Source organism: Ovis aries, chromosome 16 (genome assembly GCF_016772045.2).
Source record: "Ovis aries strain OAR_USU_Benz2616 breed Rambouillet chromosome 16, ARS-UI_Ramb_v3.0, whole genome shotgun sequence".
In the NCBI taxonomy this organism is placed as follows: domain Eukaryota; kingdom Metazoa; phylum Chordata; class Mammalia; order Artiodactyla; family Bovidae; genus Ovis; species Ovis aries.
Genome location: NC_056069.1, coordinates 9,521,096 through 9,537,830, shown reverse-complemented (window position 1 = coordinate 9,537,830; position 16,735 = coordinate 9,521,096). Strand labels below are relative to the sequence as shown.

The window sequence follows — 16,735 nt, the reverse complement described above, 5'->3', positions numbered from 1 at the left end:
TATTTCCTCATTAGCCAAACACATAATTTAATCAAAAGGAAATGTAGTTAGTAGGGTATGGCTTAGAAATTGCACTCTTATTTCATTAATATTATCTGCATAGTCACTTATTTCCTATATCTTCCTTCCTCTTCCAGTATGCCTGCACTTAATTAGAAAAGGCAATTAACAAAAAAGACTATCTTTAATCTGAGCAGTATTTCTTCCAGTCCTGTCTCCCATCCATTTTTGTAAGAACAAGTTTGGGGGGTAGCAATCAATGTTCTTGAGAAGTATTCTTGGGTTGTGGTCACTTCCCAAATGTCCACCTCAGGAGGACAGAATGTACTGAATTGGCCAAGTTCAGCACAGTTCAGCAAGCATCTAGTGAACCTGGTGGTATACTGGGGAAACGAAGATAAAGAGATACAGAGAGAGAGATGTTTCCTCCTGTTCAGGAACTTCTGGTACAATGGGCTCTACTAGCTACCATTTATTATGATGATGATGATTTCCAAATTCTTTTAGAGAAAGCCTCAGTTTCCAAGTCTAAGACATATTCACAGGTTTCCTTGTCACTTCACATGTTGTTGGCTCTTCTTCGTTGCTCTCATCTGTTCCTTGGTTGAATGGGCACCTGTGACACCCAGTCTTTGCCCCTGAGGCCCCCCCCTCTCCAGCGTGCATGCTGGCACAGGTCTGGAAGTCAGTTCTGGGGACTGCTCCAGGCCCAGTGGAATAAAAGAAAACATTTTATATCAGTGGTGAAATGACTCACCTAACCTTCTCCTGTGATAGTTTATTACTTTTTAAAAGGGCATTTTTGCATGGCAAGTACCCAGGGGTGCTGTGCAAAGTGTTTCATAACCACCTAGGCACTGATCATCCAGAGGGTCATAGGCCTTAGAAGTGGAGCAGAATTCTGAAGATCCCCTGCGGGGCAAGAACAGATGGTGACGAGGTCTGAGGTGGGGGGGCAGGGAGCAGGGAGAAGGCAGAAGGGAATGGAAGGAGCTGTCAGGACAGAGGCTGTTAGCTTACCAGTATGGAAATATTTACCTACCAACACCTGCCATTTGCCCTGTGTGCATCCAATGATCCTGTAATACCTAGTAATAGATGGAGAGGCTGGATCAGTGATGACAGTCACTTAAACCTTTTCTTTTTTTCTTATGATTTTTTTCTAAATCCCAGATTGGGGAATTACTGAGTACCACCCATCCTGCCAACAAAGCCAGCTTAACCCTTTTCTGTCCCGAAGAAGGGGACTGGAAAAACTCCAATCTTGATAGACACAATCTCCAAGACTTCATCAATATTAAACTCAACTCAGCATCTATATTGCCAGAAATGGAAGGACTTTCTGAGTTTACTGAGTATCTCTCAGAATCTGTGGAAGTCCCGTCTCCCTTTGACATCCTAGAACCCCCCACATCAGGTGGATTTCTAAAGCTCTCCAAGCCCTGCTGTTACATTTTTCCAGGAGGGAGGGGCGATTCTGCACTGTTTGCAGTGAATGGCTTCAATATGCTCATCAACGGAGGCTCAGAAAGAAAATCCTGCTTTTGGAAGCTCATCCGACACTTGGACCGAGTGGACTCCATCCTGCTCACCCACATTGGGGACGACAATTTGCCTGGAATAAACAGCATGCTCCAACGGAAAATTGCAGAGCTCGAGGAGGAACAGTCTCAGGGCTCCACCACCAATAGTGACTGGATGAAAAACCTCATCTCTCCTGACTTAGGAGTTGTATTTCTCAATGTACCTGAAAATCTGAAAAACCCAGAGCCAAACATCAAGATGAAGAGAAGCATAGAAGAAGCCTGCTTCACTCTCCAGTACCTAAACAAATTGTCCATGAAGCCAGAACCTCTGTTCAGAAGTGTAGGCAATACCATCGATCCTGTCATTCTTTTCCAAAAAATGGGAGTTGGTAAATTGGAGATGTATGTGCTTAACCCAGTCAAGAACAGCAAGGAGATGCAGTATTTCATGCAGCAGTGGACTGGCACCAACAAAGACAAGGCTGAACTAATCCTGCCTAATGGTCAAGAAATAGACATCCCAATTTCCTATTTAACGTCAGTCTCATCTTTGATCGTGTGGCATCCAGCGAACCCTGCAGAGAAGATCATTCGAGTTCTCTTTCCTGGCAACAGCACCCAATACAATATCCTGGAAGGACTGGAAAAGCTCAAACATTTGGACTTCCTGAAGCAGCCGCTGGCCACCCAGAAGGATCTCACGGGCCAGGTGGCCACCTCTGCTGTGAAACAAGTAAAACTGAAACAGAGGGCTGACAGCCGCGAGAGTTTGAAACCAGCCGCAAAACCACTCCCCAGCAAAACTGTGCGAAAGGAGTCAAAAGAAGAAACCCCTGAAGTCACAAAAGGGCTGGAAAAGGCACCCAAAGTAGAAAGCAAAGAAAAGGTGACGGTGAAAAAGGACAAACCTGTGAAAACCGAGACCAAACCTCCAGTGACAGAAAAGGAGACACCCAGCAAAGAAGAGCTGCCCCCGGCCAAAGCTGAGGTCGCCGAGAAGCAGGGCACAGATGTCAAACCCAAAGTCGCCAAGGAGAAGACGGTGAAGAAGGAGACAAAGCCAAAACCCGAAGAGAAGAAAGAGGAGAAGGAAAAGGAAAAGCCAAAGAAAGACGTGGCTAAGAAGGAGGACAAAACACCTGTCAAGAAGGAGGAAAAACCAAAAAAGGAAGAGGTGAAAAAGGAAGTCAAAAAAGAAATCAAGAAAGAAGAGAAAAAAGAAATCAAAAAAGAGGTTAAGAAAGAAACCCCACTCAAGGAAGCCAAGAAGGAAGTGAAGAAGGAGGAAAAGAAGGAAATTAAAAAGGAGGAAAAGGAACCCAAAAAAGAAATTAAGAAACTTCCTAAAGACACAAAGAAATCACCTACTCCTGTAGCAGAAGCAAAAAAACCGGCTGCATTAAAACCAAAAGTACCCAAGAAGGAAGAGCCTGTCAAGAAAGAGTCTGTGGCTGCTGGGAAGCCAAAGGAGAAGGGAAAGATTAAAGTGGTCAAGAAAGAAGGCAAGACTGCAGAGGCTGCGGCTGCAGCCCTTGGCACCGTGGCCGCTGCCGCGGCCGTGGCTGGGTTAGCAACCACCGGCCCCGCCAAAGAACTCGAGGCCGAGAGGTCCCTCATGTCGTCCCCTGAGGATCTGACCAAGGACTTTGAGGAGCTGAAGGCTGAAGAGGTCGACGTCGCGAAAGACATCAAGCCTCAGCTGGAGCTGATAGAGGATGAAGAGAAACTGAAGCAAACTGAGCCCGTCGAAGCCTATGTCATCCAGAAAGAGACCGAAGTCATCAAAGGCCCCGCCGAGTCCCCTGATGAGGGAATCACCACCACTGAAGGGGAGGCGGAGTGTGAGCAGACCCCTGAGGAGCTGGAGCCCGTCGAGAAGCAGGGGGTGGAGGACACCGAAAAATTTGAAGATGAGGGAGCAGGTTTCGAGGAGTCCTCTGAGACCGGAGACTATGAAGAGAAGGCAGAAACCGAAGAGGCGGAGGAACCGGAAGAGGACGCAGAGGACCACGTGCGTGTGAGCACCTCCAAGCACAGCCTGGCGGAGGAGGAGGATAGTGCCAAGGCTGAGGCAGACGCGCACATCAAGGAGAAGAGGGAGTCTGTGGCCAGTGGTGACGACCGAGCCGAAGAAGACATGGACGAGGCCCTGGAGAAGGGAGAGGCCGAGCAGTCTGAGGAGGAGGCAGAAGAGGAGGACCGAGCTGAGGACGCCAGGGAGGAAGACTACGAGCCCGAAAAGGCAGAAGCGGAAGACTATGTGAGGGCTGTAGTGGACAAGGCCGCTGAGGCCAGCCGCGCCGAGGCCGAGTACGGGTTCCTCACTGCGGCCCCCAAGCCGGGGGGAGCCCAGTCTCCCATCCGAGAACCTGCCTCTTCCATTCACGATGAGACTTTACCTGGAGGCTCAGAGAGTGAGGCCACTGCCTCTGACGAGGAGAATCGGGAAGACCAGCCTGAAGAATTCACGGCCACCTCCGGCTACACCCAGTCTACCATTGAGATATCCAGCGAGCCAACCCCCATGGATGAGATGTCTACTCCCCGAGACGTGATGAGTGACGAGACCAACAATGAAGAGACCGAGTCCCCGTCTCAAGAATTTGTAAACATCACCAAATACGAGTCTTCACTGTATTCTCAGGAGTATGCCAAACCTGCTGTGACATCTCTCAATGGACTTTCTGATGGGTCAAAAACAGATGCCACTGATGGGAGGGACTATAATGCTTCAGCCTCCACCATCTCACCACCTTCCTCCATGGAGGAAGACAAATTCAGCAGATCTGCTCTACGCGATGCCTACTACTCTGAAGACAAAGATGTGAGAGCTGGTGCCACGCTGGAGATCAAAGACACCGTCTCACCAGTTTTGGATGAAAAACTCAGTCCACCCAAGAGCCCATCCCTGAGTCCATCTCCGCCATCACCCATAGAAAAGACCCCCCTGGGTGAACGTAGCGTGAACTTTTCCCTGACACCCAGTGAGATTGAAGTCTCAGCAGAGGCAGAAGTTGCCCCAGTGTCTCCTGAAGTGACCCAAGAAGTAGTGGAAGAACACTGTGCCAGTCCTGAGGATAAGACCTTGGAAGTGGTGTCTCCATCTCAGTCTGTGACTGGCAGTGCTGGCCACACACCATACTACCAATCTCCAACTGAAGAGAAATCCAGTCATCTTCCCACAGAGGTCATTGAGAAACCAGCAGCAGTCCCGGTGAGCTTTGAATTCAGTGATGCCAAAGATGAAAGTGAAAGGGCTTCCATAAGCCCCATGGATGAACCTGTGCCTGACTCAGAATCTCCTATTGAAAAAGTTTTGTCTCCATTACGGAGCCCTCCCCTAATTGGATCCGAGTCCGCATATGAAAGTTTCCTAAGTGCAGATGACAAGGCTCCTGGCAGAGGTACCGAAAGCCCCTTTGAAGGAAAGGATGGAAAAGAAGCCTCTCCAGACCAGATAAGTCCAGTTTCTGACATGACTTCCACTGGGCTTTTCCAAGACAAACAGGAAGGGAAAAGCACAGATTTTATACCAATAAAGGAAGACTTTGGCCAAGAAAAGAAAACTGATGATGTTGAAGACATGAGTTCTCAAGCAGGACTGACCTTAGATGAAAGGAAGTTAGGAGGAGATGTTTCTCCTACACAAATAGATGTCAGTCAGTTTGGATCTCTTAAAGAAGACACTAAGATGTCCATTTCTGAAGGCACCGTCTCTGACAAGTCAGCTACCCCTGTCGATGAGGGGGTAGTCGAAGACACATACTCTCATATGGAGGGTGTGGCCTCGGTCTCCACAGCTTCTGTGGCTACGAGCTCATTCCCAGAGCCAACGACAGACGACGTGTCTCCCTCACTGCACGCTGAGGTTGGATCCCCACACTCCACTGAAGTAGATGACTCTCTTTCAGTGTCTGTTGTGCAAACGCCCACCACTTTCCAGGAAACAGAAATGTCTCCATCAAAAGAAGAATGCCCACGACCAATGTCAATTTCTCCACCAGACTTCTCCCCTAAAACAGCCAAGTCTCAGACACCGGTTCAAGATCACAGGTCAGAACAATCCTCAATGTCTATTGAATTTGGCCAGGAGTCCCCTGAGCACTCCCTTGCTATGGACTTCAGTCGTCAGTCTCCCGATCACCCTACAGTGGGTGCAGGCATGCTTCATATCACTGAAAACGGGCCCACTGAGGTGGACTACAGTCCTTCTGACATGCAGGACTCTAGTTTATCCCATAAGATCCCACCAACAGAGGAGCCGTCCTACACCCAAGATAATGATCTCTCTGAGCTCATCTCAGTGTCTCAGGTGGAGGCTTCCCCATCCACCTCTTCTGCTCACACCCCTTCTCAGATAGCATCTCCTCTCCAAGAAGATACTCTGTCCGATGTTGTTCCTCCCAGAGACATATCCTTGTATGCCTCACTCACCTCTGAAAAAGTGCAAAGTCTGGATGCTGAGAAGCTCTCCCCTAAATCTGATATCTCTCCGCTCACCCCGAGAGAATCCTCTCCTTTGTATTCCCCTAGTTTTTCAGATTCTACCTCTGCAGTCAAAGAGAGCACAGCAGCGTGCCACACTGCCTCTCCCCCACCAATGGATGCAGCGTCCGCAGAGCCCTATGGCTTCCGTGCCTCCATGTTATTTGATACGATGCCGCACCACCTAGCCTTGAATAGAGATTTGACCACACCTGGCATGGAGAAGGATACTGGAGGAAAGACACCTGGAGACTTCAGCTACGCCTATCAGAAGCCTGAGACAACCACCAGGTCCCCAGACGAAGAAGGTTATGACTATGAGGCTTATGAGAAAACCACCCGGACCCCAGATGTGAGTGGCTATTACTATGAGAAGACCGAGAGCGTCACCAAATCCCCATGTGACAGCAGCTACTCCTATGAGACCATGGAGAAGACCAGCAAGACTCCTGAAGATGATGGCTATGCCTATGAGATTACTGAAAAGACCACCCGGAGCCCGGAAGAGTCTGGGTACGCATATGAGATAAGTGAGAAGACCATAAGGACCCCTGAAGTGAGTGCTTACAGCTACGAAAAGACTGAGCGGTCTCGAAGGCTCCTGGATGACATCAGTAATGGCTATGACGATTCTGAAGAGGGCGGCCACACACTTGGGGATTCCAGCTACTCTTATGAGACCACTGAGAAGACTGCCGGTTTCCCTGAGTCTGAAAGTTACTCCTACGAGCCATCGACAACAACCACTCGATCCCCAGATGCCTCTGCATACTGTTATGAGACCCCGGAGAAAATCACTCGAGCCCCCCAGGCGTCTTCGTATGCCTATGAGACTTCAGACCAGTGCTACACGGCAGAAAAGAAGTCCCCCTCCGAGGCTCGCCAGGATGTGGACTTATGCCTTGTGTCCTCCTGCGAATACAAGCATCCCAAGACGGAGCTCTCACCCTCCTTCATTAATCCCAATCCTCTTGAGTGGTTTGCCAGTGAAGAGCCAACTGAAGAATCGGAAAAGCCCCTCACCCAGTCAGGAGGAGCCCCGCCACCTCCTGGAGGGAAGCCCCAGGGCCGACAGTATGACGAAACCCCTCCCACCTCAGTCAGCGAGTCCGCCCCGTCCCAGACTGACTCTGACGTCCCTCCAGAGACTGAGGAGTGCCCTTCCATCACAGCTGATGCCAACATTGACTCTGAAGATGAGTCGGAAACCATCCCCACGGATAAAACCGTCACCTACAAACACATGGATCCACCTCCGGCCCCCATGCAGGACCGTAGCCCTTCTCCACGCCACCCTGATGTGTCCATGATGGACCCGGAGGCCTTGGCCATCGAGCAGAACCTGGGCAAAGCCCTGAAGAAAGACCTGAAAGAGAAGACCAAGACCAAAAAGCCTGGTACCAAGACCAAGTCATCCTCCCCCGTCAAGAAGAGTGACGGGAAGTCCAAGCCCTCTGCGGCGTCACCCAAGCCGGGGGCCTTGAAGGAGTCCTCGGATAAGGTGTCCAGAGTGGCTTCTCCTAAGAAGAAAGAATCTGTGGAAAAAGCGACCAAAACTACCACCACTCCTGAAGTTAAAGCTGCACGTGGGGAAGAGAAAGACAAGGAGACCAAGAATGCTGCCAACGCCTCCACATCCAAATCGGTGAAGACGGCAACTGCAGGTAGGTGGGAGGTGTTGGCATCCCGGTACAGGACACTGCAGTTCTACTTTTAGCTCCAGCCTCTGCCTTTCCACCTGACTTTGTACTGGGGAGGTGAGAGAGCACAGCTTAGTGCTCTTCCTTCCTTTTACCATTTTCTTTTGCCACAAGGTAGGGAGCCCTGCCCAGTGTAGCCCATAGGCCCTCGGGGGAGCTCAGCATATAGCCCAGGGCAGCTCTGATTTCCCAGATGCGACCCCTGGGTTTGCTCCTTTTTGCAAAACTGCAGCCTTGTCTCAATCTTCAGAACCAAGGATGTGTGTTTCAGGCTCCTCGGGAAGATTCTGTTGACACTAGCTTCAGCCATGCTGGCCCCAGAATCAAGCTGAGGTGCCATGAGCCAGGAGCTCCCACAGGCCTAGGGAGAACTAGAGTTCCAAGGCAAGCCTAGAATACACAGCATGGGTCCAAGGTTTAGGTTCCATTTTTAAAAATAAAAATATTTTAATTAAAATGATAACATTTTTTAAATTAAAAAAATCACCTGGCTGGAGATGCATCTTCATTCAAGGCAGTGCTCTGTTTAATCAACCAGTGAGGTCAACTGACCACTGGGTACCCAGTACAAATTGAGAAAAGAGCATCCAAGACTCTACGTATTCCATTCTGACCACATTGCCTCACTAATACAGACTCAACATTTTGTTTTAGGTTGAAATTCAACTTGGCAGGAGCAGGCATCCCTGACTTCAGATTCTTAGACTTACCAAGTTCTTGGCAATGGTCTGGGTTTTTGATGAATCTGGGTTTCTGATGACCCAGCTTCATTTTGTTGCTTCAAACCAATCACAGGGATTTGAATTCATATATTTTATTTGCTTTACATAGTTACTTGAGGGTTTTAGATCACAGTTCACAAACATGTAAAGCAAAAAATAAGCAACACTTTCTTGATTTATTATGGAAAATCTGATAGACGAACCTTTGAAACTCTAAAATTCAGTATACTTTAGGAAGTACTAGTTACAAGTTTTTACTTTTAAGCAACGTGAAGCATCAATTTCAAGACTCAGATTTCCTTTTATTTGCACATGGAAAACAAACTGAATTTGTTCATGCTTAGAATTAGTAAAGAGCCACCAGATAATAAATCTTGATCTAAAGGACTTGACAGTGACCTTGCACTTAGGAGAAAACATGAAATCCATTCAATCAGATATAAACCCAACTGAAATTTGCTTCCAAACTCATGAAACTTACACTATAGCCCACACAATTGATTTTATCACTTTTTTTTGGTCATTTAAAGATAATTTTGAGGTAAAGTGAGTTAATTTGAATTTACATTGAGGGTGCTTTCCCAACAGATTTTTTTAAAAGACAAAACTGCACTATTAATTAATTTTAAAACAAACCTGGGTCAGCTTCTAGTGGTTCTCTCAGTTTGGGCTTCTATGAGCAATGTTCGTTTGGTATCAATGGGAGTGATTCAAGGTGCAAGTGGAAACTGCAGGCATTTAAAAATATTAGATGAACTGTAACTCACAAACCTCTGTTACAAGTCAGAATTCTTTGGGAGATTTACACATGAATATGTTTAGGGCTTTTAGCTTAGGTTCATTGTAATGCCTGGTTAATCTATTTATGAAATGATTCAGTTTATCCAAATACCAGTTTCGCCGATTCTCACTACCCCCTGCCCTCCAAAATAAACCAGTTCATGGGTGGTTTTGACTGTGAGATGACAGTCTCTATACATCCCATGGAGAAAGGCAAGAGAATTAAATATAGAGGATCTCGCTAGTATTTTAAGTGGTTTCACAGCAGTGGTCTCAAACCAGATACACATTAGAATGAGCTGGGATGCTTTTAAAAAATGATGGTACCCTGGCCAGTGAAGCCCTACCACAGCCCATTGAAGCCAGGGCATCTGTTTTAAGCATGCTAAGTGATTCTAATCATGTGGCCAGGAGGAAGAACCACTGCCTTACAATGCTAGTTCCGTTAATGTTTCAACCTTCTAATTAGGACAAATCGGAAAGCCAGTTCTAGAAACAAGGTACCCAGAAACTTTGAGATTAATCTGAACCTTCACTTTGCCCAGGCTTTCTGGCTTGGGGGGAATTTTGGCTGTGACATACCCCTTACCTCAGTCTGGTGTGTTCTGATTGGCTAGAGAAAGCAGAGTCTTTCTGAACCCTCCTGTTGCTAAAGTTTGGTATCCAGTCTTGTCTAAGGAGAGACGTCTACCATTTAGAGGACTGTCCTAAGGAGAGAATACAGTGTTTCATCAGTTTATGCATGAGACTGAGGTATTGAGGGTCTTGGAGGTTATATGACATTAAGATCTGACCACTGGCTAGATCAGATGTGAGGGGATAATATTCAGCTGTGGGCCAAATTGCTTTTAAATGAAATCCTAACGTGAATTACTAAGATGGTTTAACTATGCTTTACCAAATGCAGATGCTTTCCTTTGTCCTTTAAAATCTATTTCTTAGATCACATTTCAAATTAAAAGACACACTAGCAGCTCTTTTAGGAGTGTTACCGTCTGGTTCTATCTTTGGGGAAAGCCTTGGCAACTCTTCTTAACTGCTAATGAATTGTCCACAAAGGGAAACACCCCATCCTTCATTTCTCCTAAGATGGTAAACAGCCAGGTGATGCTGTCTCAAACTGCCAGTGTCAAATGCCCTCTGTCAGAGAGGGGACTGCCCACACCCCCTCCCATGGCCCAGAGCGCCTTCTTGGGAATAAGTAGGGAAGGTGTGCTGGACAGATGAGTCTCTTCGCATTTTTGTGACCCTGGCCTTCTCTGTTTTTATTTGTTTACTGAAGGGCCAGGAACCACCAAGACGTCCAAGCCCTCAGCTGTGCCCCCAGGCCCCCCTGTGTACCTGGACCTATGCTATATTCCCAACCATAGCAATAGTAAGAATGTCGACGTTGAATTTTTCAAGAGAGTGAGGTCGTCCTACTACGTGGTGAGTGGGAACGACCCTGCTGCTGAGGAGCCCAGCCGGGCTGTCCTGGATGCCTTGCTGGAAGGGAAAGCCCAGTGGGGCAGCAACATGCAGGTAAGAGTTCCAGGACAGTGTCTGCACAACACATGGAGCTGTGTCCAGAGGCAGCGGGAAGGGATCGTGTTTAATGAGGCACCACCGTGGATCCCCACGCAGTGCCCAGGGGGCCTGCCGCACTGGAACACAGTGCACACTTGGACAAAGTGGATTTCACACACACAAGCTGGTCTAAAAGTATTCTTGCCACCAGCCACCATGGACTTGGAGGAATGCCACTTTACCACCCTGAAGCATAATCTGCAGAGTGGGCCCAAGATTACACACCCTTCATATACCAAGAATAAGCAATGTAACCAAGTGTCGTATTTACACATGAGATGGATAAAGATTAGCCTTTACTCGTCTTTCCCAAGTAGACGAAAGCTAGAGATATGGCCATTTAGAAAATCAGCTGTCCACATGAGATTCTGCAGGAGGAGCATTGCTGAAAGTGGTCCTCAGCAGGACACTCCCAACTCCTGAACATTGGAATGAGCCACAAACCACTCATTATTTCAGCTATGGATTTTATTTAAGTTTTACTTATGGTTTTGTATAGTGATCTAGTAAACTGTATTTGCATAACATTAAATAGAAATCCTGGTTATTTCATCATAAATCTAATGAGAAACACTCAGTGGCCTCTTACTGAATACTAGGTAGAATTTAAGCTAGTAATCACTTACCCACCCCATTCCTCTGTGCCCAACCACACACACAAACTAAAGACATAAATCTTTGCTCTCATGATGAAATGTTAGTTAACACGCAATTAGAAGGTTTTCGGCTGTATTAATAACTAAAGCCCCTTTGTTTTAAATATGCAGTATCTTTAATGTAAAATCTATCAGTGTGTTAAAGAAAATACAAGAAATTCCACGTTAATGGAAGAACTTCTCATAATGCTAAAGAACTGAAGACTGATACAGATGAACTAACTGGCTAGTCATGACTCGCTTTTGGTTCTAGTCTTCAGCTCCCCCAGGAAAACTAATTTTTTAGCAGCTTTATGCTGGTTCCTAGAAAATGTAAGTTGAAAAGTCCTTTGGATTTTCTAAGGAGAATAGAATATTTTTCTCATTCCCTTTCTTTTTCTAATGGTCTAATACCTTACTGCTGTTCTATTTTTTCCGCACCCCATTTCTGGTTCTGCTCTTCAGCAGCTGTTTTCTCCCTCCCTGCAGGTGACCCTGATCCCGACTCATGACTCAGAAGTGATGAGGGAATGGTACCAGGAGACCCATGAGAAACAGCAGGACCTCAACATCATGGTTTTAGCAAGCAGCAGCACAGTGGTTATGCAAGATGAATCCTTCCCTGCATGCAAGATTGAACTGTAACAACCAAGGTCAGCCGCACCACAGGATTTGAACTCTGTTTCCAGAAATTCTTCGATTTGAAACCACCTTTTCTAAAAAAAAAAGAAAAAAGTCAATTCATCTAAATAAGTCGCTGAACTGTTACCTGCCAAACACTATACTGTGTCATGGTGATACAAGTCACTAATATTTCTCAGTTTTTGCTGATTGCTAAGGGAAGCAGCAGTCTTCCCACACTAGGGTTCAAGTTACTGCAAAATTACCTACCCCAGTTCATCTCTGCTGAACATTTGGAAACCATGCACTAGCAAACCCAACTGACTTCTGCTAAGGTAGAGGCATTTGTCTTAGAGAGAAAGAGAGAGAGAGAGAGTGCGCGTGCACAAAAGAGAGGGAACACAGGACAGAGAGAGAGAGAGAGAGAGAATGAGAAGGAAAAAGGAATGCAAGAGAAGGAGATGTAATGGTAGAGAGTGCTGGTGAGATACCAGAGAGAAAGAGAGCAGGGTGGGGCAGGGAGGAGAAAATAACCGACAGTCACGTCTGCATTTTCTGTCTATTCTGTTGTCTGCAAAATTTGCAACTTGTGTCAGTCTGAGTCATCAAAAAGGGTCTTAATTTCCTAAAACAAGTTGGCTGGAAGAAAACAGAAAAGAACAACACTTGTTATGAGGGCATGTGAGATTTTTCACGCCTTAATTAAGCTCCTTCAGTTTGAAGGCTGCACACTGACCTAGTGTAGTGAGTGTAGACTGGACATACAAGTGGTTTGAACCCCATTCAGAACTCTCAGACTCTTCAAACACACAAGTAGATTGATCTAAGGCATGTTCCCAGCATCTGTGCACACAGTTAGTCCACTCTGAGTCAATTAACCTGCATGCGGAGACACCCAAGTCCACCCCAATTAACAAGCAAATACCAAAGCAGTTGGGAGTACATAGGTAGACAATTTGCCTTAGGAAGTGACTTGAATGTACAAAGATACTTGATGCACTTATTTTTTAATGTGAGACAGCAAGTTTATAAAACATCCGTGTAGGATTATAGATACTCCAGTTACAGGAGCATGTGTGTGCATGTGGGACGGGTACTTGGAGCTTACCTGATTGGTGCAACAGTCTGATGCTGAGCATTGTGTGTTGAATACCACCTCAGGCCCCTCAGCCAAACAAGTTGAGCCTGTCTTAGCTTCTTTACTACTGCAAGTTCAAGACTGAAATGGCTTCTATGATCAGAACTGGGAAAACAGTGAATCTTAATGGTGGAAGAGGTTCTCAGCAAGTGTACAGTATTTAGCTTCCTTTGTCTTACAGTGGCTTTTTTTTTTAATTTTCCATTAATTTCAGCATAATTATGGGAACAAGTGTACAGAAGAATTTTTTTTTTAAGATATGTGGGAACTTTTCATAGATGAACTTTTTAACAGATGTTTTCATTTACAGGAAAATGCACAGAAAATTTTCAAGTGACAGTCCTTTTTTTTTTTTTTTTTTAAACTGTTTTGTAAGACAAAAAAATGAGTAGTGTTTTTTGAAGTTCTGGTGAAACTGAAGTCTGATATTGCAGTAATAATATTTATTAAAAGTCCATCCTACCAGGAATAGTAATAACTCCCACCCCTTGAGTCCCATAACAAAAATCTGAGTATGTGCTATTTGAGAGTGGGAGAGAATGGCTAAACTTTTCTAGGCCATCACAAGTACATCAGTGGTATCCTGCATACTTCTTTCAAGATCTTCAACCATGAGGTAAAAGAACCAAGACAAGTTCAAAGGACCCTAGCAAAAAATTTGCTTTGGGATTTTCTTTTCTGGGAAAAAAAATTCATTGAAAGCAAATGAATTTCCAGCTCCTACGGTTTATTATGTAGAGTTCAGAGATCATGTTCATCATTGTTATCACTGAACTATGAACCTGGGAAGCCAGTTCATGATTAAAACTGACGTCAAGTTTCAAGTTGCAGATCAACGCACCCAGTGTTCAGATGTGGCAAACTTTTCGGTGACAGCTGTTCTGGGCTCTGTCGCGTTGCGTCTCCTGCAGACTCTAAGACCTACGGAGTAGTCAACAATCACCTCGTTTTATTTTCTATGTAGTTATTTATTTCAGAATTAACATTTTAGTTTATTTTTGTCTGATAAGTGTGTGTTTTGCACTGCTAACTACTATGAGGGTTTAAACAATGCTTCTTCTGGGTCCCTTCACTGAGGACCAAATGCAGTCTACTTAATGCTGTGAATTACATTTTTCAAATGTTTAATTTTTTTAAAAAATTAATCTATTTTTTTTAGGCTTCTCTAGAAATGCAACTTTTATTTATTACCCTATTTCTTGGAAGTCCTTAAGAACAACACATTGATTAAGGGTACAAAAAGTGAACACATGATAGGAAACTCATTGACAGAAATGGATTTCAATGAGTATAAACTCATCTACTTCAAAGGTGTTTTAAGAGCCAACCTACGATACTCAAGATAATTCTTAATAACTAGTTGTTGAGTTGGTTCACAAAATGCATTGGAAGAGAAACAGACTTCCAGCCTTCTTGCCAAATTCAGACCTCTGGTTGATTTTTCTTTGATAGAAGATGGAATTGTTTTCCAATTTCCCACATTAATTTACCATGTACATAATTTTGCTTTAAGAAAAAAACCAAACATTTTAGGAGAATTATAGCCAGTCTTCAAATATAACCATTCTATCCCACTCTTTTTCTTTCTTTTTTTGCTTTGGAATTTAGTGGAAAAAAATACACAAAAGCTGTCACTGATCAGCTGGCTCTTTAAATAGATAAGTACCTTTCTCCATCCATTATTCTCAGTGATGACCACAGAGCCCAAATATCACAGGAAAACCAATATTTATATTATAGGTTGCTCCTGTCCTTCCAGACACCTTTCCTACCTGTGTGACTAACCTAATTTTGCTAGTTCCATAAATATACAATTAGTTTAGAAACAGCCATCACAATGTACCATGTACATTCATGGTGAGAGCTAAAGATTGACACAGACTTCTAGGAGCTTTATTCATACTGATTATGTAATCCAATTGTATAGATTGAATATTTGAGTGGAAGGAATTTACATTCTGTTTAAATGATGGGATTCCATCGAGATATAGCACTCATGATCATGACCTTTTTGGTAGTATTCTTAAAATTCTACAGAGACTAAATGTTAGAGATGATCCTCCATTTTCAATTTTAACTAATTCTATCCCTTCTCTCAAAACCCAATCCTTGTGCATGCTTTTCTCAGTCTTGTGGTGGGACTGGATACAATGACTGACCTTCCCCTTCACCCCTCCCCCAACCCTTAAATGCCATTTCCCATGGAGTTCAAAAAAATTTTTTTTCTTAACCTTACATATCATAGTGAATGGTTTCCCCAGTGTATATGAATGTTTTAAGTGTCTCCAATAGCTTACACAGTTTAGGAGCTTTCCAATACTCATTTAATAAGGTTTAATCATTTGCTAATGGAAATTTTACCACTTCTCATTTTCCCTGTTACCAAATTTCAGCTCTCAGGAGCTCTCCTGCAATTCTGAAATTGCTTTTCTTGCCTCTTTAGTCACCTGTCACAGGAGGTTCTTGCTCAGTAATGATATGGTGAGTTAGATTAATAACTTTTTTTTTTTTTTTGCACTTCAGATTTAGAAGAAACGATCCTGTTTCCATTTGAAAGGAACTGTAAAGCTTTTTATCATTTAACCAACTGAACAACACACCAAAAGCAGCCTAGGGATGAGCACTTCTTTGAAGGCGATTAGGTTATTCACCTGGTATTAAAACTATTTACTATGAAAAAAAAAAATCTGTGACTTTATTCATTTTAAAAGGCAGCATCAAAAACTGAAAAGGAACGGGAAAATAAACAGCTTCTCTGTACTCATTTGGCGCTCCCCCAAAAAAAGGAGCCATTGAGATGGGGCCTCTCGAGACCAGGCTGCCCAGCAGGAGGCCCCGAGGCCCTTCCCCTGGGAGGGTGGGGCCTGGGCCCTGACGAGAAGCACCTCCCACTCCTCTCTCTCGTCCTGAATGGTGTTTGTGTCGGTCCGCAGCTGTGTATGGTATTTCGTCTTATAATCCTGCATCACTTCTATCCTATCCAGTCATATCTAATGTAGAAAATTAGTTTCCAGTGAAAGTAATATGTAGTGCTTTTATGATATTTGTGTGCAATATCCCCTCTTCCATTGAGGATATTTGATGTAAAAGAAAAACGAAAATCAGTTCCACAATAAAAATACAAAAGTGAGTGTGTGTGCTGTGTTGTCTTTGGTTGTGTATTGCTCTTGGGCGCGTCGGAGAGTTGGGATCTGCTGCTCACAAAGATGTGCGTGTGTGGGGGGTTCTTTCACGAGGGCGATTATATTTGCAGAGTGGGTTCCCTGGTTTTTGGTAAACTTCTGAGAGGGCCCTTTTTTACAACTGCTGTTACTGCTGCTGCAAAGTCACTTCAGTCATGTCCAACTCTGTGCGACCCCATAGACGGCAGCTCACCAGGCTCCATCCCTGGGATTCTCCAGGCAAGAATACTGGAGTGGGTTGCCATTCCCTTCTCCAGTGCATGAAAGTGAAAAGTGAGCGTGAAGTTGCTCAGTCGTGTCCGACTCTTAGCGACCTCATGAACTGCAGCCTACCAGGCTCCTCCATCCATGGGATTTTCCAGGCAAGAGTACTGGAGTAG

At 44.9% G+C, this 16,735-nt stretch overlaps 1 protein-coding gene across 4 annotated transcripts in view; it reads left to right on the top strand.

Annotated features, from left to right (window-relative positions):
* Positions 1-16,303, top strand: part of MAP1B (microtubule associated protein 1B) — a 93,205-nt gene extending 76,902 nt beyond the window's left edge. For 2 of the 4 annotated variants that reach the window (XM_060400322.1, XM_060400323.1), the window contains 2 exons: positions 1,174-7,675; positions 10,496-16,303. In XM_060400322.1, coding sequence (XP_060256305.1) covers positions 1,174-7,675; positions 10,496-11,202 — 7,209 coding nt within the window. In that variant the 3' untranslated portion in view covers positions 11,203-16,303. The remainder of the gene's footprint in view (positions 1-1,173; positions 7,676-10,495) is intronic. The other 2 variants (XM_027980016.3, XM_015101253.4) reach the window with 2 other exon arrangements.
* Positions 16,304-16,735: the final 432 nt, after the last annotated feature.